We start from the raw sequence: 26489 nt of genomic DNA, 5'->3' as shown, positions 1-26489 counted from the left end.
CTTAATTGAAAGTGTAGAAAACCCCATAAATCACATCTGTGTTATAAGAGAAATATATTAATAGGTATCAGTGAATTACATGCATCTACTTTATTTAAACTTGCAGACACACAACATATTCACCTGTTTCAGACATAAATGAAAGTCAGAACTTCTTTTCCTACCACTGAACACATTCAGATAAATTCTCTGCCATAATTTTTCCTCTTAGCAAGGAAGATCTCACTGGAAATAGGCAATTTACTGTTTTCTAATGTATATAGCAGGCACCATTTCTATTCCCAACCATTTGTGCCTGTCCACTAGCTATCACACACCACTAGAATAATTTTTTGTTCTCTGCTATGCAGCTGGGCTGAGTATGAAGTCTTGAGTGTGAAAATTAGATGTGTGTAGGAGAATAAAGAGGGTATGGCCCACTGGAGGTCAGCGGAATCATGCCTAGAAACTACTTACACTATTTTGAACATTGCTGCCTCTGTTTTAGTTGGAGCTCATTCACTTGTGACTTTTGGGTGTTTCTTCATAAGATTAGAGAAATGTGCAGTTAACCATGAGAGAATCTCAAACTAAGTTTCTTTCTCCTTTTCAAATGTATCTCTCTTCTTTTCCAATAGATCTCTTAGTCACTCTACAAGTTTAGTCCACCTGGGTAGAGCCTTGAATTTCTTCCTGTAGAGTCTACACAGTTACCTGCTTGGAGTCATATTAGTAAAGTTCACGGGAGTTGTTTCCGTTTGCCGAGTGGTGTGGAGTGCAAACTTAGAGGAGTTTAAAGGCTGAGTGTCGGAAACAGGCTGGTCTGAGGCCATAGTGGTTAATTTTATTATTGGGTTTTTTAACCATGAGAACCTCAGGATATAAACAGAATTACATTCATTCTTGACCTGTATGCTATGTTATGGCCTGGTTTTAGCTGAAACACAGGATCCTTTCCAGGTAGAAGCCATGTTCTTAAGGTTTAACTGTTGCCTTGTTTTAAAGTCTCCAGAAACCAGTAAAGCTTTGTCCGCAAGAGAATTATCAGATCTACTAGCAATGCGGATGACTGATGGATGTCAAAGGTTAGGACCTTGTTTGAAAGAAAATCCCTTTCTTACACTCTAGAGCAAACATAGCTCAAAAACATTGTAAATGAGCCTGAAGAAAGCAAATTGGAAATTGCAGAATATTAAACAAAAAGTGTATAAAGGAGAAAAAAGGCTGAGGAAACTTGCTTAGAAGCTTCAAAAAAGTTCAGAACATGGATGTTTTAAAGTCCTGTGTTGTTGTTATAGGACGCCATCAAGTCAGGGAGCCCTATCTTTTGCACTGCTTGACTTGTCTTTATTTTCTGTTTTTGTATTGTTTTGGGATAAAATAGATGCCTTTGTTTTGTTCTGAAATGCTGTTAGGAGATGTATATCTGTCTCCTGCAGCCTTGCTGAGGAGCTACCTGCCACGTGTGCTGTGCCAGAAAAAAATCTTTATTCATCTTTGGAAGAAATAAAAGGCCTGTTACAATCTGCAGTCACAGTGCTTTGGGAAGAAACATAGGATTAATTCCTTGTTTACCTAGAGTAACTGGGATACAGTGGTGATAGCTTTCTCTCCATTAGTACTCTCCCTTCAACAGGAACTGGAAGAAGACATAGTAGCTTGGTGATGCTATAACAGTGCTGTTATATTTGGATTTTTCTGGGTTTGTGGCAGGAGCAGAGTAAAACTGGTTTCCTACCCAGTTTATGTTCCTGGAGCAACACAAACTTTGGGCTTCCACTGTGAAAAAATATTGTGAACTTGCTTTGGATCACGCCATTTATTACAAAATCGTGGCTTGTTTTTAGTGAAAAGTATTATATGTGTTTTGATTATATTGACAAATTACACTGGTTATGCTGGGTAAGTGCATGGTTCTCAGGTTTGGTGTAATCTTTAGTTTTCTGGAGATAGATGCTATGGGATGACTTAATTATCTCTTTTAACTAGAAGCTATTTTCTCTTTGTTTCATCCTTCTGTGTCTTCCCCACCAGCACCCACTGGGAAATATCAACAACCATTATTAAAGGATATGTATATTTGCTGGCATTGTTCTCATTTATTTGTATCTGGAGCCCCTACTCTGGGCCCTTTCCAGAAATATTCATCATACATGAGGTTAACAGCTTTCATTTTCTCTGCTTTCGCAATTCTGTCTTCTGCAGACCGAAGGTAATTTGTCTTTTATCCTGCAGAGACTTTCTTCGTTCACTCTTTATTTAATTGTATTTCTTTGGTTTGAAGAACTTTTACTTTTGATAGAAGAAAACCTAAATGGGCTAAGATGAAAATGACTGTGCTTTTTCTTTGTTTTAACTACATATGCAATAGATATTTGAATAGGAGAAAAAGGTGACATACTGGGTTATGCTTGCATGGCTGGGTGCTTGGAGTCTGACTAATTGCTATGTTTCCACATTAACCAGTTGCTGCTTATTCTTTAAACTTCCTATTCCCATCCCGTCAGAACTCAGTTTTCTTAGTTGTTAGAAACCCGGAGAATGCTTTTGCTGGAGCAATGCTGAAGACTTCATCATGCAACGATAGCACTGCTTTTGGTTCTTCTGCTTAGGAGTTTGACAACGTGCCATTGTGTCTGTTCAAATGCTCTGAAAGTGCTCATAATGATTACAGTGCTGTGTCACCCATTGTTTTTTGCTGCAAAGATTGATTGAACCAAGGACGAGACAACGTTTGACATAATGGGAGAGGGAGGGGGCATGAAGTCAGCTCCAGTTCTAGTATATTTTATTAAGAATATAGCAAAAGTGAAAGGAAATTAATGTAATTGTGGCAAGACGGAAAGAGATCACAAGTTCAAGTCCACATAATGAGGATCAAGCAAAGTTGCTTAGAATCAAAACTGCTAGAGCCAAGAATAGTTTGAGAGATCTAGAATAAATTCTTAAGCAAGAAGAATTTTCTTCACTGATAACCTGCTGGGTCAGTATTCTCCATATATGTAAGCGTGTAAGGAAGCTATATGCTGTAAAGTTCAGGCTTGAAAGTTTTCCTTCCTTGCCACTCTGTCTCTGCTAGGGACACAGAAAAGCTCTTGGTGCTTTCATTGCTTTGTTTGTGACAAAAAATGCTTATTAAAATCAAGTTTTTTCACTACAGAAGCAAGACTTTTTTTTCTGCTCTTTCTCCCTGACTGCAAGGTCAGTGAATATCTTTCCTCCCTGGTAAACAGATGGTCCAGTGAATATAGGCTTTTCTTACTTTCTGAGCAGCTGCTGAAGTGGAGATAATGTAATAAGTACCATTAAAAAGAAAAAGAAGAGGGGGGGGAAAAAAATAAAAAGCTGACCACTGAGAAGACTTTCTATTAAGTGGGTACAAAAAAACAACCACCACTGTGTAGTGTTTTTTCACAGCAAAAAGGGACTCTGTCTGCCAGTGTATGTAATGACAGACTGGTGAAACGAATTTCAAATTCATAGAAGAAAGTTCTCACTGTTAAGACAGTTTTTTATGAGGTTTACAGTTCTGTGCTATGCAACCAGTGTCTTGGAGAATGTGTTACCTGCTTGAAAAAAAGTAATATGTTGCTCATTAATAAGTGGGGTTTTCATGATGGAAAACATGAAGTTACACAAGATGTATTTCTCTTTTAAATGAATAGATGCTAAATGGTTTTATAGCTCATAAAAATGTGTTTTGCTTTATTTCCCTAGTAAATGTCTTTTTAGGGCAAGTTTACAAGCACTTCCAAGTCTTTTGTAAAATAAAGCAGTCTTGCAATGAATTAATATTTTTCAAATAAAATATGTGGCAGATACCCTTGCACAACGACACTGATTTGACAAATGGTCTTAAAAGATATTTTGGTTTTTAGTTCTATTGGGATACTTGTATCACCCCAGTCAATGTGGAATTTTTTTCCCCTCCCAAGATATGTGACTAGTCTGTCGTGAGTAAAGCTGCCTTGTTTTAACTGGCCAGACAAATAAAGTCAGGCTGCTGTTCCCCTCCTCTGTTTGCATTTGTTGCTACAGCCGCTTTTTTTCCTTATTGCTTCTACTGGAGTGAGAAGCACTCATTGAATCTGTTGTGTCAGTACCTTTATGGACAACCAAAAGTTTTGCAAGTTTTTCAGCTCTTACTAAAGCTTTCAGCACGTTCCTTGTCAAGTGACTGATCATTTTAAATGACCTGCTAATAATTTAGTTTAGAACTGTTAAGCCCTTCCAACTTTCTACTCTTTTATGCAGAATTGGTAGGTTTTGGCTTTGATAACAGGTTAAGAATGATGCAAGCACATGACATTGGATAAAAATGGCAGATTGCAGCTTTGTATATATGTAACCTCTACTTAGTCCAGTTTCTGGGTATAATGTCCCCTATATTCACATGTTCAAGATGCCAACAAAGGAGACTTTCTCCACGGGGCCTGCAATTTTCTGTCCCCTTTCAACAAAGCTCAGTATTCCCTTTCCTTGTGTAAAGTGTTCCGACTCTAGGTGCTCCCTTAGTCCTCATTTAAAGTCCTGCAGCTTTTATTCCTGACGTCTGGTTGTCCTCAGCCTATAGTTGTAACATAGGATATCATAGGATATCTCATAGGTTGAGGTATCCTATGATACTGACCTCTGCCACTAGGTGCAACTTTGCGGCATGCTGCAATTTAGCTTGGCTTCTAGATTGTTCACAGTCCCTTTGTCACTGGACTGTAGTGGATTCTCATTTATTCGTCAATGTTATATTATTATTCTTAATGGTGAATAATTCCAAAATTACTTCCGGTAACAACTTCTTTGATAGGTAAGCAAGTTGTAGCTGTTGTTTTTTGTTTAAAACAACAGGTTTTTATCTGAAAGGGTTTTTTTGCTTAGAACTTAAGCTTTGTTTCTTTTCCTTTGTCTATAATCTGTTGCAAAGCTTGGGGTAAAGATCATCCCAGAACTGTGTTGTCCTATGATGTAGTTTATTCTACTGTGAATTGCTGGAATTCCAGACACAAGGTACAAATTATCACAGCCTATCTTTGGTCTTCATCTTTTTTCTGGTCTGTCAGTATTGCAAGTTGTGGGTTAATGCCATGTCTCTGTATCAGAGAGCTACGTACATAATTTGTATCCTTTCACATCTAGTTAGGCATTGCAAGTTTTTGTCACAACTGTTCCTCCCCAGATTCCTCTTCTCAAGTACCCTCTTGCCATTGCGGTATCCCTAAGCCTGGCTAGCCGCTGCCTTTGCAGGCAGAGTGCACATGAGCAGTGCTCTTGTGTGATAGCTTATGACACCTAGCAAGTCACTGAAATATATTGGTAAGCTCAAAATTTATTTTGTTCCTCTAAGCTCCCCTCTTTCTTCAAATCGCTCTCTTTTTTTTTAAAAGAGCTTTTCTAATTCTAGAAGTCAAAACATGCTCTGCAACCTACAGCCCAGGTATTTGTCTCCCTTCCTTTGGTGATGTTGGCTCTTGATTGTCCTTACCTCCCATTCTCCTTTGGTTACCGTTGGTGGTACTTTTTTCTCCTACATAACCACTTCTTCGCAAGTTACGTTGTGCTTTTGGGCAACACTAGGTCATTCGGCAACATCCTCTCCCCCATACATGCTCTTCTTCTATTTGTAGTCTAGCATGTATCAAGACTAACATGGGCTAACAAGATCTGAAAAAAATTAACCCCCCCCCAAAAACCAAAACAAAAAAAAAACCACCAAAAACCCCAAAAAACAAACACACAAACAAAAAAACCCACAAATATGTGGAACTGGTGGGCAGAAACTCTGGTTTTGATCCAAACAACTCCGTGTTACTTTTACATCTGGGGAAGAGGCAGTGCCTGCCTTTCTCAGCAACAAATTTAATGTATTCTAATGATTTCTTTTGTATTAATTACTTGCAGTGTGCTTTCCTGTATTGGGTGCTATGGAACAATAGTTGCATCACCAGAGGCATAGTAAGACAACTTTTGCAACCATAACAGTGCATTTACTTTGACATTCATCTAGCCTTCGAAAAGCAAAAAGCTTCCTCCCCCCCCCATTTTTTGTATGTTCCCCTCTTGCCCTCCTCCCCCAAGTTAGCAACTCCACGCTTAGTCACTTATAATGATTTTAAAGACAGTATATCACTAAATGGAAGATTGTATGTCTCATTTGACTTCTGACAAAAATGGTGCTTTCATCTTTGCATGATTGTGTATAATTTATTCACAGACAACACTTGCATTTTAATCACAAGAATACTGTGATAAACCTTTTCCAAGGGTTTTATATAGGAGTGAATAGGAGGCCAGTTGGCTTAATTTCTGTGTATGCCATGTCTCTCCCCCTTCTCTGTTTTCTGCATTATATCAAGTTTCCTCTGCTTGCTTCTCTGCCTGCAGAAACCGCAAGGTTGTTATGTAGAAGGAGAATCCTCTGAGATTGGCTTTGTTTGTTTGTCAGTACTGAAGGAAGCTACCTGTGACTTTTTTCAGCAAAGCCCCTCTGAGCAGTAGACAGCAGGACCTGCTGGGGATGTCTTAAGGTTTTCTTTTTAGCTTTCTGACTGTCTGCTTCTTGCTCAGTCTCAAATTGAAGACCCAAGAAAGGCAGCATGTTCTCTTATTGATAGACCACCTGACTGGTTTGCAGAAATCATCTGTTGTGGAGAAGAGATAAGCCACCAGCTGACTCAGTTCTTGTTGTCAGAGGGCTGAGGCATGTCTATGGTGTGGATTTCTATCTGATGTCCTGCTGACTTACTAGGGACTGGGGATTTAAATATAAACAATTTACTGAAATAATCGGTATCATCTCCTGTGACTAGGTCCTGAGGTTGTGTGTGTGCCCACTTTGGATTTGCTTATTCAGTGACAGCTGGTCTTTGCTAACATGAATGGATTTCCATGGCTGCTGGGTTGCATGGAATTTAGACACGTAAGCTTGAAATTTGTGAGAAATAGTTCACTATAAGCTTGGCTCTTTTTCAGTCAACAGGTTCATTGAATATTTTTAGTTTTGCAAAACCTATTTAAAACAGCATTTTAGAACTTGGTGTTAACACAGAAAAATGGATGTAGAGCTGCAGAACTGCTCACCACGTGGTACTCAGTACACCTTGGTTTTTGCTAGAGAATAGCAAGAGAAGAGACATCCTGGGGGTAGGGTGAAAGGTGGTGGTACGTGATCCAGGAACAAAGCACTGTTCTTGTTCTTTCTACATGAAATGGTCCCCAGATTCCCTATTGCAGTTTCCAAGTAGGGAAGAATGATCTTTTATTTCCTTCCTCTATTATTGCCTCCAAAAAAACCAAATCAGCAGTAAGCTGCCTTTGCTTTGTGGATATCATAATACATCGAAGTCAGGAATAGTTTCCTGTCTTCTGATCAAGCCTTATTTTGTCATCAGAAGCGATTAAGGTTTGTTTCACTTATAGCAAGGTGGACTTTCTTCTACCCTGTACCCACTGAAATAAATTATCAGTTGACTCTGGACTTACTGACTGTCTTCAGCGTGTACCTCAGGAGCACTGTCTGTTTAACTAGATATGAATAAGAGAAAAAATAAATAGTGTAACTTTTCTTTCCCTCTGCAGAGTTGACCCCTGAGGAGAAAGCCATGAGGATTGCCAAAGCTATGCGTAAGCAGTCATCAGAGGTAAAAGAGAAATGGGAGAACCTCAATGCCAGTGCCAGTATCTGGCAGAAGCAAGTGGACAAAGCATTAGAAAAACTGAAAGACTTGCAGTGTGCCATGGATGACCTCGATGCTGACTTGAAGGAGGCTGAAAACGTGAGGAATGGCTGGAAACCTGTGGGAGACTTGCTCATAGATTCATTACCAGATCACATTGAGAAAACTACAGTAAGTGTGGAACTCCTGGGAAATATTTAGCCTATGTGAGAGTCAGACCCCTCCATTCTTCTACCCCTAGTCACGTTAGATATGTATACACTGTATACTTAAATTCTCATATACGGTTTAAAGTGCTCTTTAAAGACTAGATCTGAGGTCTCAAAGAAAGTCCAGTACTGTGCCACAGTCGCTGTGTCAGCTGTGATTGCATAAGCCCATGTGATCAGCAAGCTACAGATGTGTACAGAATATAACATTCATTAAATGAAAAAAATTGTGTTCTAGGATTTAAATATTTTCCTCCTAGAAATACTGTCTAATCCATAGTTAGGCCACGGGTGTGTTTGGAGCTTTGCCTAGGCACTGGAGTATGAGTGAGGCTGAGTCAGTTATCATCATGGCAGTTGACATTAGGCTTCCCTCCTGTCTGTACTGGTGAGCTGTCGGATCTGTTTGGCCATCATACATAGCTTTCTTTTTAGAAAAGCATTTAGAGCTCTTTCAGTCATACAGAAGTATATACATAGTTTTAATTTCTGTTCCTTAACTTCTACAAACTTCACACATCTGTTGTCTGTTTTAGCTTGTATGAGTGAAAATTTGTATTTGCCTTTACTTTAGCCTGGCTTCTCTTCAGGATTATTTCAAAGTGAAGGACACATACTACTGTATAATGTTTCATGGGCATACCAGTTCTTGCAGCTAGGGTTCCAGGCCACCCATGCAGGGCTCAGCACCCCAAGGCATGGCTGCTCATGATGGGTGGTAGTAGTCCCCTGCTTAGCTGCATGGGTTGGGTAGGGACCAACCCATGAAGCAAACCTTCTGATAACTAACATTGTCCAGGAAAACTGGAAACGGCACAGTGCTTGGGGGAGTGCCTGAATATGAGGGATTCCAGGAAAACGTGGGTATGCCCATGTAGGTAGAGAAAATTGCTATTTCAGGCAAATTTAGCAGTTATCACCAAGCTTCTGTTTCACAAACACAACTCTTCAGTTTTTAAGCTCAAGAATGAATATGGCAAAACATTAGAGGACCCTGGGGTCATGTACTTGACCATCCATGTCTTCAGCATGGGCCACTGGTGTTAGAAGAATGAAGGGCCATGGGCTGCAACCAGTTTTCTGCAAATAATCTCGCTATGTATACATGGCCTGTGGACTCATGAGATTAACACAGGACTGCATTATTTCACATATATGAATGTAAGCATCTTCAAATTCTCCATGTTTTTTTGTTACTTTCACGTTTAATGGAACCAAAGTCTTTAAAACAAAGGCAGTTAAAGCTGGTTTATATACAGCCTGCTGTTGATCTGAGAAGAGTAATGCATCTCCTCCTCCCACTCTTACATTTTAATATAGATACTAAAGCAAGCACTAAGATGTTGATGCTGAATAACTCTTTGTTCTCATGTTAAGAAGCGATTTGTTATATCTTGATGGCTTTTTCTGTAAAGCAAAGTAAAGAAAAGTCTTTTAGATTTTCATGGCTGTGGAAAAACTGAAACATCTGCTGAAGTAATAGGGGCCTGCTGCCTGTCCGGAAGCCAAACGCTTCTTTCTTGCCAGTAGGTGCCTTCTGTTCCTGGGCCTGATGAGAGAGATTTTGAAGGGAGGTAAATAATGGAATTGTCCAAAGAAAATCTTTTTTCCAGTTGTTTTTTGGCTTGTTTCATGATGTTTAATCAAGCCGTTCACAGGATTGAACAATTAACTGCTCACAGCAAGGAAGACATTTGATGCATCTTTTCAACTGTAACTAAAACTTGCATCAATTTTGTCTTAATGCTGTATTTTTAGTTCCGTTTGATTTCTGGTTTTAATCATTGCAATGATTTTACTCTACAGTTCTAATCAGGTAAAACATTGTACTCCTTTTCCTTAGAAGATACATTCCTTCATGCTTTGCTAATTCAATAATAGTTTTTAAATTGAATTTTTGTCAGCTGCTTAATACTGGAAAACTCTAGTTACTGAACACGTTTTTTTCTGAAGAGCACTTGACAGGCTATATACTGTTAAAGCTCCTGATAGAGCATTGCGTATTTATTTTTGGAAAGAAAAGCTCTAAAGCCGTATGGCACCACTAAAAACCTTATTTAAATTGTTTTAGGGGTGCAGTTCAGATATGGGCATTTGGGTAAATTTCATACTGTTTTTCTCTAAAGATGGATATGAAGGAGTTAATAAGAATATCGAAGTGAGTGAACTGTGCTGGAGAACTCAGAGTTGCATACAGTTGTTTAAGATAAGCTACCATGTTGGGCAAGTCAGCACCACGTTGAGTTTACGGTGGCTTTTTTGCAGCTCAGATGTCCGTTAAGCATAAGTGTATGCTTCTTGCTCTTCTAGGCTTTTAGAGAAGAAATTGCTCCCATCAACTTGAAAGTTAAAACAGTGAATGATTTGTCCAGTCAGCTGTCTCCACTTGACCTTTATCCATCATTAAAGATGTCTCGTCAACTGGATGATCTTAATATGCGGTGGAAACTTTTACAGGTATTCTGAATGTGTACAGTAGGTGGGGGGGAGGGATGCTTCTCGCTCTCTTCTGTTCTCTTAAAAGATGCATTATTACCATTTGTTCATTATTTCTATCTTTAAGGTGTTACTTTAGTGGTACCAAAGCAACATAGGGAGCTGTCTTTCCTTCTGTGGCTTGACCAAAAGCTTTTCCTTTCAAGCTGTCTCAGCAGTTTACTCACTCAGGAGACTGCATTAGTCTCTGGAGACTAGTGGGAACTATTGCTGCATGCTTTTCTGTATGTCTTATAGCAGTATTTTTACTGCATAAATCATTGTTACTGAAAACTGGTGTATATATTTCTGTTGTGTTTCCACCTTTTGTGAAAGCTGTTTTATTTTGGTTTTGAATGTTCAGTTTCTGCAGGGAATTTCACTTAAAATGACTTAAGTATTAGTAGAGCTATAACAAGATGTGAGCAATAGCACATTTAGCATTATACAACAGAAAGAGGGTATGCTGTAAGAGAGATTCACATTGCTTGGTTATGATTATTGTACTTAAATGGTCTGAGAAAGGTAAATCAATGTGTCTGATTACAGTTCAAACTCATGCACAGTTTCACAGTGAATGGTTTAATGAAGTTTCTTACATCAGTTAAAGTTCATTTATCAATTTTTGCACTTTGTCACTCTTTTTTTTTTTTGGTAGGAAATACTTATTCTGAGTCAGCTGCTATTTATTTCTTTACCTGGTTTCTAAGGGTGATACTAAGCATCTGAAGGAATTGGGGGAAGGATGGAGGATCTGTCGCCTCTCTAGCCTGAGGGTAGTGGGACTGAATTTTCAAAACCTGGTTATCAGCTTCTGGGCTAGTAGTTTTGAATCGGTCACTCCTGAGAGGCAAAACTATTAATGTGTCATATCAGTCCTTCCCTTTCCTAATGTAATTTGGTAGTGGGTTTTGGGGTTTTTGGGGTTTTTTTTTGGTTGGTTTTTTTTTGGTTTTGTGGTGGGGTTTTTTTTGGTGTGTGTCCTCTCAAATTGAGTTAACTAAGCAGCCAAACTGCTGCTGGGTGTGCTAGTGCAGTTTCAATTAATAAAACAGGGGGGAGTCATGTCAGCCAGTGAAGTGGTATTTTCCAAAATGGTTCCGTGCTGGAAAGGCAGCTGTGAGATCAATACAATCAAACTGAGACCCGCTGACTGTGGAAATTTGGACAACGGAAGGGTTGGGAGGAGGTCAGAAGCTTCTGCAGTCAGATATAGTCATGATGAAACTACTATTGTTCGTTATTGATCTGCAGTACTCGCATGAGAACGCTGCAAGATATGAACATGACTTTAATCGAGCAAATGAAAGAAAAAAAGTAGCCTTTAATAGCTATATGTCAGATAAGTGCTATGACACACAAACAACTTAAATTTATTTAACTAAAAATGAATGTAAACAAGTGTGTTTATTATCATGGCCCTGGTGTTACAAAGTAAATGCAATGTAAATTTTTTGTATGTGTGTTTATGTGTAGGTGTCTGTAGAGGATCGCCTTAAACAGTTACAGGAGGCACACCGAGATTTTGGCCCTGCATCACAGCACTTTCTTTCCAGTAAGTTCTTTGAATTAATAGATGCATTTGAGATATGATGGCTTTATCAAACACTAACTGCTCTTTACTCCAGGTTTCCATATGGCTTGAGGAACAGGAATTTCCTCTTCCATGTTGTTATCTACCTCCCTGTTTTTGTAGGGGTGTTTCATCTTCATAACTCCACTGACATTCTCACTGGCGTGCTTCCCTTGGGGATCACTGTAATATCTTGCTGAGTTATGGTTGTGCCCCTGGTTGTTTTATTCTTTGTACGCTGTTTGCTGCAAGGTCTGACCTGTGGCTGTTCCAGGATCTTTATGTGTTCATAACCACATCTTCTCATCCCCTGCTACCTCTTTCTTCAGTTTCCTTTTGCTTCCACGCTTGCTGGGATGACACAAAGGAAGAGCTGCCTGGATTTTTTTTTATTAAAGGCTTCATGTCATACATTCCTGGAACTTCAAATGAAGGGGTGGGGAAAGCAAACCTGCATCACTTCCTCCTGAGACCCATCCTTGCATCTTCTTCTGTTTAGTGAAAATTTGAGATGTAAGCCTACAATCTCCCATATACTAAGAGGGCAAAAGCAGATGCTTTTGCTCTCTCATTCTCATTTGACTTATTCATTACAGATAGATAGCTTGTCATATCAAGATCCATATTGATTTTCTGATGTTCTAGCCTATCTGCCATCATCAGAGCTCACGGTACAAAGTGTTAACCCAGTCAGCTCTCCATTTTTTTAACAGAGGGCTTCAATAATAAAGATAAAATTATTGCAGGAGTTGAGAAGTGAACATAAAAATGAGCAGCTGTCCCAGAGATTCTCAAGTGCTGTATGTCACTGTATAGCTAAACAGCTAATATAATTTAAAACAATAAATAAATCTTGATTTCTTCTTGAGTTATGTGACAACCGTGTTCTTATTTTAAATTGACAACTAGTTTTTAAGTAAACATCATGGTAAACAAGGTGCAGTGTATCTAAAATATTACAGCTGTTATGCAAAACAACAATTCCTGGTGCCACTTTGTCCTTTTTTTAAATTGACAGAACAAACAAGCAACTTTAAAAGTATGTGATTTTTTTGTTTTGTGGGTTTTTTTAAACTCCATTAGAAGTATTGCATAGTGTTGCCACAGTGGTTTTGTAGCCCTTCCAACCTCAAATTTGTAACCTTGACCTGGACAGTACACCTATGTAATAATTTGCTAAAAAGAATATAGATAGAGTGGTATCTTTGGCACTGTTCAAAAAAGCCAGATTAACTGTTTGGGAGAGTAGGCAGTCTAGTCTGTGTGATTAAAACAGGTTAGGGAGCAATGTAGAGAAGATGCAGTTTCCCCTACTCTAGATGGTCTGAGAAGTTCCTGACTTCACTCCTTTGTCACTGTTAAGGCTGTTCATCTCTCCTCACCTGGACCAATGCAAATGTTCAGGTGACTGATGGGGGGGGGGGGGGGGGGGGGAATCAGTGAAAGAGTCCACATGCAAAACAAGGAAGCCTGCCAGGCAAGGTTGGCTGGTTTTGTTTGCCTTGACCTGGATCATTTCCGTGATTTGGCTTATAGCATGCCACAACAAATAGTTGCATTCACAAGACTGAGTGAGTGGTGAACTGGCTTTGTTGCTGGATAAAACATTCATAGAATTACGTCCAAAGAGACTATGCAGTGCCTTATCAGCATGCCTCAGCCTTGCTTAGGGCATCTTCTCCAGGCTTGAGAGGACGTTCAGTTTACATTACATACAAAAGTCAAGAAGGGAAAGTTTCCAGAATGCATATTGGTAGATACTGCAAAGAGCTATAGCCAAGTACCACAGTCCTGCAAAACTAAATAATATGCAGTTATCCATTTAAATTGTTAAAAACAACCTCCTTCCCCACACAAACTACAACAAAAACTTCTTAAAAAAAAAAAAAATGTTTTAAGAGCTTGAACTAAACAGAGTTACCAAACTTAATACGTACAACTTCCTATAAAAAGTCTTTTAAATGAAAGTTAGGGACAGTAACTTCAAAAAGAAAGTAATAATAATAAAAAAAATCATTAAATCTGGAAAAATGAAGGGTTTATCCTGACAGGTTGAAATACTGTGTATTCTGAATCAAATTTTTTAAACCTTTTTAGCAGCCATAAATGACTTCTAACTGTGAGGAACAAGTAGCGCATTAGTCTGAGTAAAATAACCTCAAACTTCAAAAACTGAGATTATGATATGTATGTCTCGGGCAAATCTTTATGTCCAAAGTTGCACTTCTGATTAGAGGGTAGGTTTTCATCTGCGCTTATTTGACAGCAGCTATTTTAAATTTACCTCACCTACCTGTTACTCTTCCTCCAAATCCCAAGAAGACACCATAACTTGCCATTACACCATTTTTCAGCTGACTAGCTCCCAGTTGTCATTTAATCAGTGATTTGTGCTAGCAAAACACCTATTTCTACCTGTTCATCAGGTTCATAGAATCATAAAATAGCCGAGGTTGGAAGGGACCTCAAAAGACCATCTGGTCCAACCTTTCATGGGAAAGGGAGCCTAGATGAGATTATCTAGCACCCTGATTCCAGCCCCCTTAATCCAGTGATTTCACCTCTGCAGTGGCTAATAACATTTCTCTAAATGTTACTAAAAAGACACAGTGCAGCGTTTAATACTGCTGTTGGAGTTCTTGGAACACCAATTACATGGATTCGCCCAGACCATCGCTAAGAAAGTGCTTCAGAATGTTTTTGAAGGCTAGCAAACAATATGACCGTTGGCCCTTCCTAAAATGTCCTGCAGTAGGAGGCTGAGGTAAAGCAGTATTAGTAAGCCACTACAATCTCTGATTCCTCTCTTTGCTGAGCTCTTTTTCCCCCTCCCATCAGTCTTAGGCAGAATTTGTTTTGCTCTTTTTTTCAGTGCTTTTGAGATGGAAAGTAAGCTCCTTGCAAGTTAGTTACTGATCAATAAATTTTACACATCCCTAATACAGATAAAGATGAAGAATTCTTATAATCCGTTATTCTTTGCAAAAATATTGTTTAGCTGTCTCCTGCCTTTAGAAACAATAACTTGTTTTTTCTGTAATTCATTTATTTTCTAAGGCTCAAGATCCACTCCTCTCCGTTGTGTTTCTTGTATGCTTTCTTAGAAGAACCCATGAACATCCACAGAGCGCTGACTCCACATGTTCCCTAACAAATAGCCTAGGTCTTCAAGTGGCCTGCTCATAGCATCTCTGAGTCGTGTCCAGCCTTACTAATATCTGCAGGCCTGCTAGTGAGTGCCAGAATCGATAACTATTCTGTTCAGTTTTCATCGAGAAACTGATTTTAAAAAAAGAACGGGAATTTCATTTTGCAGAGTTTCGTGCAGCAGAGAACTGGCAACATTTTTAGAAAGGTCGTTCCCAAGTAAATAGAGTATGATTTGGTCCGTAATAATTAACAATTTAATTTATTATGTTTAGTCCATATCTGTGTCAGTGCAGAATATCTATAGTCTGTCATAGCACATAAATTGTGCCTAAGCCAACTGTCGCCAGATTTTTCTTCTTAGTTAGCTGACATAATTTAGTGTAGTAGTACTGGAGCCACCATAGGTGCCAAATTGCAACACTAAAGAATGAAACTCTAAAGCTGATGACCACCTTCACCTATCTGGTTGATTTATTTTTTCTTTTTTTCAGAGTTATGAATGCTTAAGGATTATTTTTGTAGTTAACTACCTCTATTTGAGCATTTAGCCTTCACTAGGTTTTTTTCTTTACCAGGTAACTTCCTGCCTCTTTATTGCAGATGTTATTTTCTTCTTTAAATAGTGATCTGGAATTTTCTTTTTTTTTTTTTTTCCAGTGAATAATATGGTTTGCTTGGTTCCTGTAGTTTCCCAAATATTCTTCCCAGTTAATCTGTCTTTCAATGCATGAATGTTTCTTAAATTATAAGCCATGAAATTTTGTGTGGTCCAGGAAGAGGTCACAGCCATTAAACTGCTCAGGCACAGCCAGCTGGGAGCAGGGCGAGACCTGCCTCTCTCTGCAGCAGCACCAGGCTACGGGGGTTACATGGCTGATAAGTCTTTGCTGCAGCCTGAGAGGTCTTAGGGGAAGAGGAGAGAGTTACTTTCAAATGGATTTTTTTTTCCGAAGAGGGATGAGCTCTAAAGTGGGCCATGCTTGCAGAAAATTACATTAATTGAGAGCTTAATTACTTGAGATCCAATGTAGATCAAAGCTGTATCTCATTTTGCCAGGTTTTTAAACAGGGGTGTTAACACCTAAGAGTAGGTACTCTGTCTTGGAAGTGTTGGCATATATGTACAGTAGAAATTCAGCCCATTGTGATGATCAGTTATGCCTACCTGTTCTTTCAGTCTCTGCTTCTACATTAAATCTAGTGAATTGAGTTTCTTCTATGATAAAACCCTAATTAACCAGGCACTAGTCTGGTAATTTCTGGTAGGGCATATACATACCTACGGTTCTTCAGTAAGTAGCTACTTTTAAGTTGTACACCAGCAGTCCTGTTGGCTTGAAAACTTTTCCCCTTTTATCTCCTGGGATCTTTAGATAAGCAGAGTTGTAGTGTCATGTATGAGTTCATGCCTTTTGCAACTCAGTGTGTAGAAGGCTTCTTGATGTTATGGATGTTATCTGTTGATGTGTCAGACTTGCATAAATTCTGCAAAGATTACCGCTGTTCAGCAAGGAGTGCAAAGACAAGTTTTAATGCCTTTTTGTTGGTCATACAGTGTTAATCAATATTAATTTGAGTTGAAAATAGGAGCTGAGGGTTGTAACTAATAAAAATAAGGTTGATCTTTCTCCTTTTTGTTCTGTTGCAGAGCATTAATTATAGTAGTGGAAGCATTTATTTTCAAAGCTTAAACTGATAATAATTCTATGGAGGTAGGAAAACCAGTGTCTCCATTTTCCCTGGATGGATAGCTTGCTTGCTCAGAATTTATTATCCTTCTTTGAAGTAGAATCACCACATTTGTTTTATTTCTAGCTTGGCATCAAATAGATGCGTAGAATCATCTTGATAGATCGCCATCGTTTTCTCCAGCTGATTTTCTAATTACTGAAAGTTGTCTGGGAAATTTTAATTGTTCCCATTTAATTTATTATAACTGTTTTAATTGTTAAATAAATAAAAAAAATAAAGTTGTTTTTTTTTTTTTAATTTGACAGGTGCTTTCTAATAATTACGTTCTCTTTATTTTCTCAGCCTCAGTACAGTTTCCATGGCAGAGATCTGTTTCACATAACAAAGTGCCCTATTATATCAAGTAAGTTTGCCTTGATTCTTTTTTCTTGATTCTTAACAGAGGGTCTTATCACCATAATCTGGCAGAAAAACATAGGTACTAAGTAGTAACTAGAAATGTTATCAAGAGTTTTTCTGCATAGTGTTATGCTGCATATGCTATATATTTTCATATTTACTGCTTTGCATACTGTATAATTTAGAAATATGTAAAAAGGAATCAGTGACAAACCCTAACTAAAAACCCCACTCAAACAGACCAGAAACAGCAGACATGCTCCAGTGTAATACAGTATCAGTATTCAAACTAGACTTGTTCTTATGTGTGTGGCTCATCCAGAGTAAAAACTGTAGAGTAAAGGGAAAAAGCTGGATACGTAATGTATTTAAAAACGCAAAGTTTATAACCTATAGCAGAACAGTGGTGACTCATATCTATAGAGCCCATTCTTCATTTTGTGCAAAATTCCTTTGGAAATAGACACATGTTGATTGTCCTTCTGTCATTTTCTTTACTTTATGGAAGTTTTTATAGTGCTTGATATTAATGTAAATGTAAAATTAATATAATATTGACAAAAGTTGTACAAATACCTTGGTTACCAAGAGGAATGGCAGATATTTATTTTGAAAATAATAATAAATACTTAGTTATGGAAGTATGGAGGTTTTGATGTGTTCTACTCAGAGCAATCCTTAACTTGGGTTTTCTCATTCCATCAGCATTTATTTATGTACTGTTTGCCAATACTTTAAAGGTCAAAGATTGCAGCTTTGAGAGAAGGATAGCTTTTTGCCAGAGAGGTAAATGAAATTTTAAGAAGGTACAGTGTATAGTAAGCCAGACCCAGAGTAGTTCATTTTAGGCTGAAGGAAATCTGTGTTAAAATGTTATGAGTTTGAGTTTGGAAAAAAGTAGTTTTTTTAAGTCTGTAGGATGACTATGAATTGGACCTACAGATAACTCATTCTAAAAGGACAACAGTGAGGACTTTGTACTATTGCATATTGCTCTGTCACAAATCTGAGCACCACAATTTGTGTTTCAAACAACTTGTGAGTGCTTGAGAGCTTTGAAAAGCACGTAACAGTAAATCTATGTCAATCAAACCTGTTGTCATCATTCTTGAAGTGTGATGGTTGTTTTTAAACTGTGATATGAAGCTTAATTTTTTTAAAGGGTCTGGGTAGGTAACTAGAAAAAGGAAAAACCTACTGTGAAGATCCTTGTATTCTCTATAAAAGCATTTGCGCCTCTGCTGAAAAGTTTTGCAGGAGGGAACAGAAAGCTGTGGCACACTGGAGGAAAGGTTCTTCCCTCAGCCCTGAGCGGAAGAGGAGAGGGCAGAGGTTGGATGTGGAGGCACACTGACTGCCTGGACGTGGGCAGTGGTGCAATTAAAATGATCACACCTACAGCAGTAATTCAAAGAAAACGCTGAAGTATCAAACTACACAGAGCAAGAGGAAAACTACCCTGAAACAGTCTTTTTTTCCTGTGGGTATGTCCTTAGTGGGCATTGAAAGATGGCAATTCACATTCCTGCTCTACCTGATCAGAACTGGTAGCTGAAGTTGGGAGTGTTTACTGGGTGCAAGTTGGCCTCCGGAGGGGTCTGTGGAGCTCCTAGGTACATTCAGAGTTGGAGGATAGAGATAGGATGGATAGTCCTACCACCACAACAGATGGAACAGACTAAGATTAAAGCTTCTGATCTGTGCTGAGCAAAGCAAAGATTTTTAACTTGAATATTTCATATGCATATCCTTTTTTCATACTTCATAATACATTTTTTTGAGTTTCTGGGCATCTCCCTTGCCCCACCTCAGCCAGTGTTCAGTTTCTGAGAAATCTTCTTTTTATCATGACTAGTTCAGAAGAAAGTAAGTCTTTCCAGTGTGCGCACTAGGTGCAATCCTGCAAGCACACAACGTGGTGGCAAAGTGTCCACTGATACTGTGGGCTTGCTCTGATAGTAGTGTGTTGGCTGCCCTGGAGCTCGATTGGGGAATGAAGCCAGTCAGGGCTGAGAAACAAACACCAGCATCTCTCAAAAATTGTTTTAATGGTCTTGCACAGGAAGTTTGATAAAGCGGCAGAAGTGTAGGGCAAGTTCTCTGAGGGCTGGGGTCTTTGTAGAAGCAGAGGCCACTGGTTTATTTTGAGGGTGGCTTTAATGAAGTCAACAGAATTAACTACTGCATCTCAGAGAAGGCTCTTCCAGTAATCTTTCCCTACTTTCAACATGGTATCTGCTGCTGAAGCAATGTCTTGATTCTTGTGTCTTGAAAGAGAAATGTTACATGTAACCAGTAGGATTTATTTATTTTAAAAAGCTTGAGGAGGAATACTGAATTTCAGTAGCTCCACAGTCTGACAAGCAGACTGACCTTGGCAGTTTCCTTCATTTCTTATTGCTTACTGATCTAAACTTCAATGTTGGCAGCAGCAGCTAGATAAAACACAGAATGGTGGAAAATAAAGCAGAAAAGAGCTGATTCTGAACTTCATTTGCTTTGGTATGATCAGGCTGGAGAGTACTCTTAGTTTTAAATATTCTTTTACTCTTCATCTATTCCCTCATTTCAGATATAGTTTAAGGAAGAGAGGAAAATGATGCTGACACAAAAACTTATTTGATTGGAGTGATTAAATGAGCTTTTGTAGTACAATTCAAGAGAACAGTCAACAGGATTTAATGGTAGTTGTTTATATAGAAAGAAATTCTGGGAAAGAGGCAAAGATTAAGTTAATTTTCTTTTTTGTTTAATTGTACTAACCTCTTTGAACGAGGTGCCTTTGATGTAAAACACAGCATGAGTAGAAGGAACAGTTATGATGAGTGTCAATAACTATCATTAGAGAGCAATTATATTTACTATTTTTACAGCAAGACTTGTATGTTCAGAGAGAAAGTTTAAGGTACCAGTTATTCATTTTATGGAGTAAGGAAGAAAAACAGCAGAAGAAAGAGAATAAAAGTATGATTTAATGATTGGTGGCTGAAAATGAGAATTTTTTAAAATTAATTTTGAAAGGGAAATAAATGCTAATTGAAATCAGGTGACTTTAATTCTGAATAAGAAAATAGACTCTTCTTAGACAACCATAAATTCATACCTTTACTTCATTTCGGTTGCTTTTTGTGAGTGTCCTTGAATGAGAAATGTAAAATATTCAGAAATGACATAGCTGTGGATGATGATGTAGTTGTACCTCTGTTAAGATGAGTATTTAAAAAAAAATACTGCACTCTTCGCAGTTTTATTGCACATGGAGAATGGAGTTTTAAAAAAAAAAATTAGGGAACTGCAGCTGAGAAGGCAGGAGGGACCGCTTTAGGTAGCAATGAATCTGTAAAGAGAATGTCAAAATGATGCAAGACGTCTGTATTTTCAGATGAGCAGCATTTATTCTGTTTTTTTCCTGATACCAGAAGTAACTTGCACTTATATGCATAGAGGGAAATGTCTTGGAAAGAGGTCCTTAGTGTGCCAGCAGACTGCACTTGGAGTGCAGTTTGTTCTCCCCACCCTATTTACTAATGGTTGGCATGTCCGCCCGTTCTGGGGTTGTAACGGAAGCATATGAAAGATTAAAAAGCCAATGTACAAACTTCTCTGCCCCATAAGTTCAGACAGAGGCAGTCTGGGTTTGGGGCATTTCGGAAAGGAGTGACTATTCTGCTTGGCTGGAAGGAGGATTTGTAATTCACTGAGCCCAGGTTTATCAGGGTGTGTGTGCCCTGGGCTATGGCAGATATTGGGTTGAACTGAACCTACACACATGATTTAGCCTGTCTCTTTTCTCCTCTTGAATTGTCTTATTATGTAAACCAAATTTGCCAAATGGCTTTGCCTCTGTTGATGTGATTTTATTTAGTCCTTTTTGCCTCCTGTTTGATTTTTTTCTTAATGACAATTGATAGAAGTTTTTGTATTTCTGTAGTCAGTCTTCTCTGTCACAGTAGAATTCAATCAGTGAAAACCTGAATCTGTAAAATCTCGATGCTGTTTAAGAAAAAAGCTTAGTCTTTCATACTTCATAAAAGAGAACGGGACTAATGAGCAGTATGTAGAGGGATACAGCACAGCAGGCACAGTATTTACTAATGCACTTTTGGTAATAGAAGTGTGAAGTTTGGACAAAAGGTTTGGCAAACTTGCCATTGAGTACAAATTTCATAGGTTGGTTTGCAAAGGTTTGAGATTTAATAAGGAGAGTTTTCTGATGTTCATTTATAACTGTTAGAATCACACAAATAAGACATGCTTGGCCTCTGTAACAGAAAATGAAAAAAAATAAAGCCTATATTACGTAGCGTTTCAATAAAAATATTCTAAAGAGAAACAGAAGAATAAAGGAGATGCTATGTATGATCATTAAACATCTTTGAGGAATACACGGTGAACTGAAAGGAACGTGCAGAAAACATAATTACCCTGGCATTTCTCACTGTTGTTCTTTTAACTGTAATTTAAGTGTTCTTCAGCTGTGTACCTTTCAGTGCCATAAATTATTAGATATTTGTACTGTGCAGAAGAAACAAAAGGGTAATACAGAAAGGATCACAGTGAGTTTAATCTCATGCAGGGCATTACATAGGGAGAGCAATTTCTTGGTGTAATCATTAAATTAATCAATATCAAACTCCATAGTCACCTGGTTACTTTTCTGTAATCCTGCAAAGAGGCTGGCCTCACCAACATCTTAAAAATCCCATTTTATCACCTCGTAGATCATGTTCAACTTTATGGGGGACAGGAATAAAATGCTTTCTACTTCTCTGTTTTTTTCAAGACTCTTCAGGAAGTCTTTCCTGATGTTTGTTTTATGCCTGTATGGGGAAGAGGGGGAAAACTAATGGAACTGGGAAATTTAACTTTTTTCTTATTCTAGCTAGATCCATAACCCCATTCTTAGAAGTATTAAGAAGTATTTCCCCTAAAAGGGAAAATAAAATATAGTTTGCAGAAAGAGATAATACAGGATTCAGTTTTTGAGACACTCTTCAGTTACCAGTTCCTGTGCTGGTCTTCGTTTTCTATTAAAGAAATGCAGTAGTATGTTTTCTCTGGAGGGATTTCAAAATATCTGCATATAAATTCCTCCACCAACCTCTAATATACGTTACCCTTGCAATGCATTATGCCAACTCTTTTCCTCCACAAAACAATATTTGCTAATGGGCTTAAAAAAAGAAAATATATGGTATCTAGGTAAAGCACCATGACATATCTCTAAAGTGGGGAGGATGTTATGCCATTTGAAATGTGGCAAGGGCAGCAAAGACAGAGTTCTAAGTGCTGTTGATTCATAAGTGATCAGTAAAGATCCTGATTTCAGTTAATGTTTTGTTCAAATGACAACAGGATCAGAAAGCTACTTAACATAACACCAGAGTACTGTTTCAGTGTCTGCTCTTGTGGTGTTTGCCAGTGATGATCAACACAGACAAAAGCCTTGTCCATGCTAAGAAATGATTAAAAACCCACAAACCTGTCACTAGTTTTCTTTCTTGTAGACAAAAAGCTAAAAAAGAATGAATTAAATTGTTTTTCACAACTCCATGGGCAACTTGAAATACCTGGAGATGTACAACTTACTCCATTCATTTCAACAGGACTCTTCTCTTATTTCCAGAGATCATAAGTTAAATGACATGCTAACTGTTTCTCAGCTCTTATTTACAACCAGGTAGTGTTTCTAACAAGGATTATCTTTGCCAATTATAATTAGAAAGCTGCCAGCAAACATAATGGATAAGAAACAGATTGGAAGGGTAAATGTTTGTCATTTAGGCTTTAGAGCGCTTCATTAATATGTAGTTTTTAAAATTTGGAATATTTTATGGTTATAATGTTTATTTGTAGTTAGTGTAATTTACACAAATGCATTTAGACTTTTTAAATTACACTGTTTTGTCGTATAATCTATTCATGGATGCATGTTTTGCTGCGTGGCTTATATTGTGTCAGTAAGTTTTGGCAGTCTTCTGCCAGACCTAGGAGACTCTTACTCTGAATAAGTCAGTCTTTTGATACTAACCAAAAAAATAACGCTGAATGAATTCTCTTGTGGCTCAGTCAGTGAAACGCTTTTAATTCTCCCCTGACTAATCCATGTGGGAAGATGTAACATGTTCACACTATTTGTGTTACTGTCCTGCAGACCGGCTCATTTTTGTCATGGCAGAAGTCCCTTCTTACGCCACCCACTGTACAGAATGAAATCTCATAACTTCAGCTCCTGTAGACCTTGAAAAGTTCTTTTTATCCAGTGCCATCTACATGCAAGATGAATAATGAGCCCAACTGTTGTTCACTTTCACTCAAAGTAAATATCACCTCGCTCTACAAGTAGTTCTTCCTGAAGCTAGTAGAGTACTTGCGAGAGAAGGTGCTCCTTGGCCCGAGTGTCACTGTGACCTGGGACAGAACTGCCACAGTAGTTGTAACAGAGAGGGAAGACTCCTTAGGTTTCTCTGCTCTTGGTTAAATGCTTGTTTTGAGTCTTTTCAGAAGTTCAGTGAGATGGCTAAAAATGATAAACTTCTCATGTATTTTCACAAGTTATCATGTAAAATTCATTTTTTTCTAACTTCATCATCATTCCAAATTTAGATTTCCATTAGCTTCTCTGCAGGCTTAGTTTTCCATCATTGGGGATTACAGATTGTTTTCTACAGAAAAATACAGAAAATGGCATTTCTTCACATTTTTAGCAGATAGTTGCTAGCAGGGCTGAATTTTCTGAAAACTTTCTGTTGTGTCTCTGTGTTGAAAACAATCCATCCAGTTCTACCTAATTGCCTTCTGGGACTTACCAGAATTTAATGGCCTCCAGAGGAATCAAGTTGGAGCTCTCTTCATGATGTAGTAAAATCATTTTGCCTGGAAATCTTCAGAAAATTACTGCAGCGCTTCTGTGAGTGAATTGCATACTGCTTTAGTCGCTTACCTTGTTTTACCAACTCTGGTAATTAGCAATTTAGCAATTTCTGGTCCTTTGCTCTAAGGATGACATCTTTCACATACACATGTAAAAGAAACACAAAGAAATTGTATAATCTTCTGTTTATCAATGTCCTTGTTCTTACAGGTTTGATGTCTTGTATGTTATTTGCGTTTACTGAGCAAGGTATCAGAGATGCAGGGGAACATCCAAGTCTGCTTTTACTTGCTGGGCAATAACTGCCAGACAATTGTAACTGCTGCGGTGTGTATTTTAGAATAGGTTGCTATGTCATGAACTTGCATAAAAAGGAGCTACGAGGTCCCAGTCAGAAAGATCTCCCCCAGTTTCATCAAGTCTGTCTCATCTGTTACAGACCATCCAATACTGTAAAGTTTCTGAGTGCATTTCTCAGAATGGTCTTGATCTGCTGCTCTTGATCTGCTTGCTTTAGTATTGCATCAATAACACAAAAGCTACTGTAGCTACAGCGGAGGAAGATGGATCTTATTTCAAAGAGCTGCTTTACAAACCAAATCACCAGAAAGCACTTCGTCTTGCATGCCTCCTGTTTGGAGCGCCTAATAAAATGACTCCTTTCTCTGACAGTTTTATTTGTAGCGTAGGAAGGTTATCTGCACACCCATTTTTTCTTCCTGTGAAAATCAATTTGTGTCCACATAAAAGTCCCTGCATATTATGAAATTGTTATCAAACAAAACTTTACATTAAGAAATGTTGCTGTTGAGACCGATTCCTCCCCTCTCCCCCAGTTTTTTTATAGCTCTTTTTAAATTTACAGTTACATTTTTTTTCCTCAGCTCTGTCCGGTATAGTCTGGCTTTCGTGTCTTCTGTCTCAAAAATGAAGCCTATCCATGGAATATATTTGGGGGCGGTAGTGGAGTTGCTGCCTCCTTTGACCTGAATGGACTGTTGAGTCGGTGATTCACTCACTCTAAGCCCATTCCTCTTCTCTGCTGGATCCGTGTACAGGATTGCTCAGCCATTATGGATGGTTTCTTGCTAGGTGTTTTGGAATGAGGCTGGCATAATCATGTTTACCTTGTGTAGTCATTTAGCAGCTGTCAGGTAGTACTGACTGTTGGGTAATTGTGGACAAGCCCAGATGAAGGGATTCTCTCTCGCCTTTTTTCCCTTCCACGAGATGATGTTGATGGGGCCTCCTCTTTCACATAATCCTAGTGGCAGGTAGCTACCATGTGTGGTGTACAAAAGAACTGAGTGACAAGTTTTAAAAACCAATTAGTCTATGCACAGTCTTGCACAAATGTATTTCTCTTTCAAATGAAAATAGAAATATAAAATACTTTCTGATCATTATTTTATTAGGTATAGATTTCATGTTCTGTGTTTTTCTGTAAAGAGAAAATTTAGCTGTTCAGGTGTTTACTACATTAAATGGAGAAATAAGATGATAGTGCAGGATACAGAGATTTTGGATATCCCCTTCACTTTTTTTCTGCTTCATGTTAAGCACACACAAAATAGAAAAAATAACATAATTTTTTCATGGTATGTTGTCATGATTAAAGTAGGTTTTAGTCTTTCAGGTGAAACTGCTACTGAAACTATGTACTTAAAGCATACAATTTCAATAATGAAACTGTTGTTTGTTCTTAAATCTTGGACACCTGATTTAAGGAAAAAGCTTGATTGGTAATATCAGCTCTTATTCATTGCATATGGGTTTATAAATTACTTAGAAGCTGGAATCGCAATTAGATCTGCCCACATCCTAATTAAGCATTACAGATGTGTACTGGAGTATATCAGTGTATTTCCAGAGCTGGGGGAAGCAAGGATTTATTGAAGTATTTATCTTTTTTTTTTTCTTCTTTTTTTTTTTTTTAAATAAGAAAAAAGAAAAGTTCTCTTTGGCAGAGATTAGCAAAATTTAACAATTTGCTGCAAGACAAGAAGAATTTCATATCAGCTTCTGCTGTCAATCCATTGTTGGTTGTGTAGAGAGGCATTTGCTGCTAATAAACCTTTGCATTTCTGCAGTGCTTCCCAGGTGCAGTGCCCCACAAGTAGGAAATGGATTTCTTCATGGAAACATATTTTTTAATGCCAGAAGATGGTGAACTCAGAAACAAATGCTACTATTTAGCAAAGTTTTTACCATCACAGCTAATTGTAACATGATAGTTTCTTCTATGGCAGTAAACAGGATTTGACGCAGCTAAATTGCATGTAGTTTACATGCAGTGTTTGCACTAATATTTTAACATTTAAAATAGACTGAAACGTATTTTTATATATACATATATTTAAATTTTCTATCACAGAACTGCCACCTACCTTTACTTTTGACATAGAAGCTTGAAGATGTTTTAGTTAAGAGCCTTTTCTCAGAAAATCCTAAGAAATCCTTTTCACTTA

The 26489-nt window shown here is 38.0% G+C and overlaps 1 protein-coding gene across 1 annotated transcript in view; it reads left to right on the top strand.

Annotated features, from left to right (window-relative positions):
* Positions 1-26489, top strand: part of UTRN (utrophin) — a 394273-nt gene that overhangs the window by 298261 nt on the left and 69523 nt on the right. The window contains exons 56-59 of the mRNA XM_075499063.1: positions 7552-7820; positions 10169-10315; positions 11810-11888; positions 17091-17151. Coding sequence (XP_075355178.1) covers positions 7552-7820; positions 10169-10315; positions 11810-11888; positions 17091-17151 — 556 coding nt within the window. The remainder of the gene's footprint in view (positions 1-7551; positions 7821-10168; positions 10316-11809; positions 11889-17090; positions 17152-26489) is intronic.

The sequence above is a fragment of the Mycteria americana genome, chromosome 3 (assembly GCF_035582795.1).
Source record: "Mycteria americana isolate JAX WOST 10 ecotype Jacksonville Zoo and Gardens chromosome 3, USCA_MyAme_1.0, whole genome shotgun sequence".
In the NCBI taxonomy this organism is placed as follows: domain Eukaryota; kingdom Metazoa; phylum Chordata; class Aves; order Ciconiiformes; family Ciconiidae; genus Mycteria; species Mycteria americana.
This window is presented reverse-complemented; position numbering and strand designations above follow the sequence as displayed.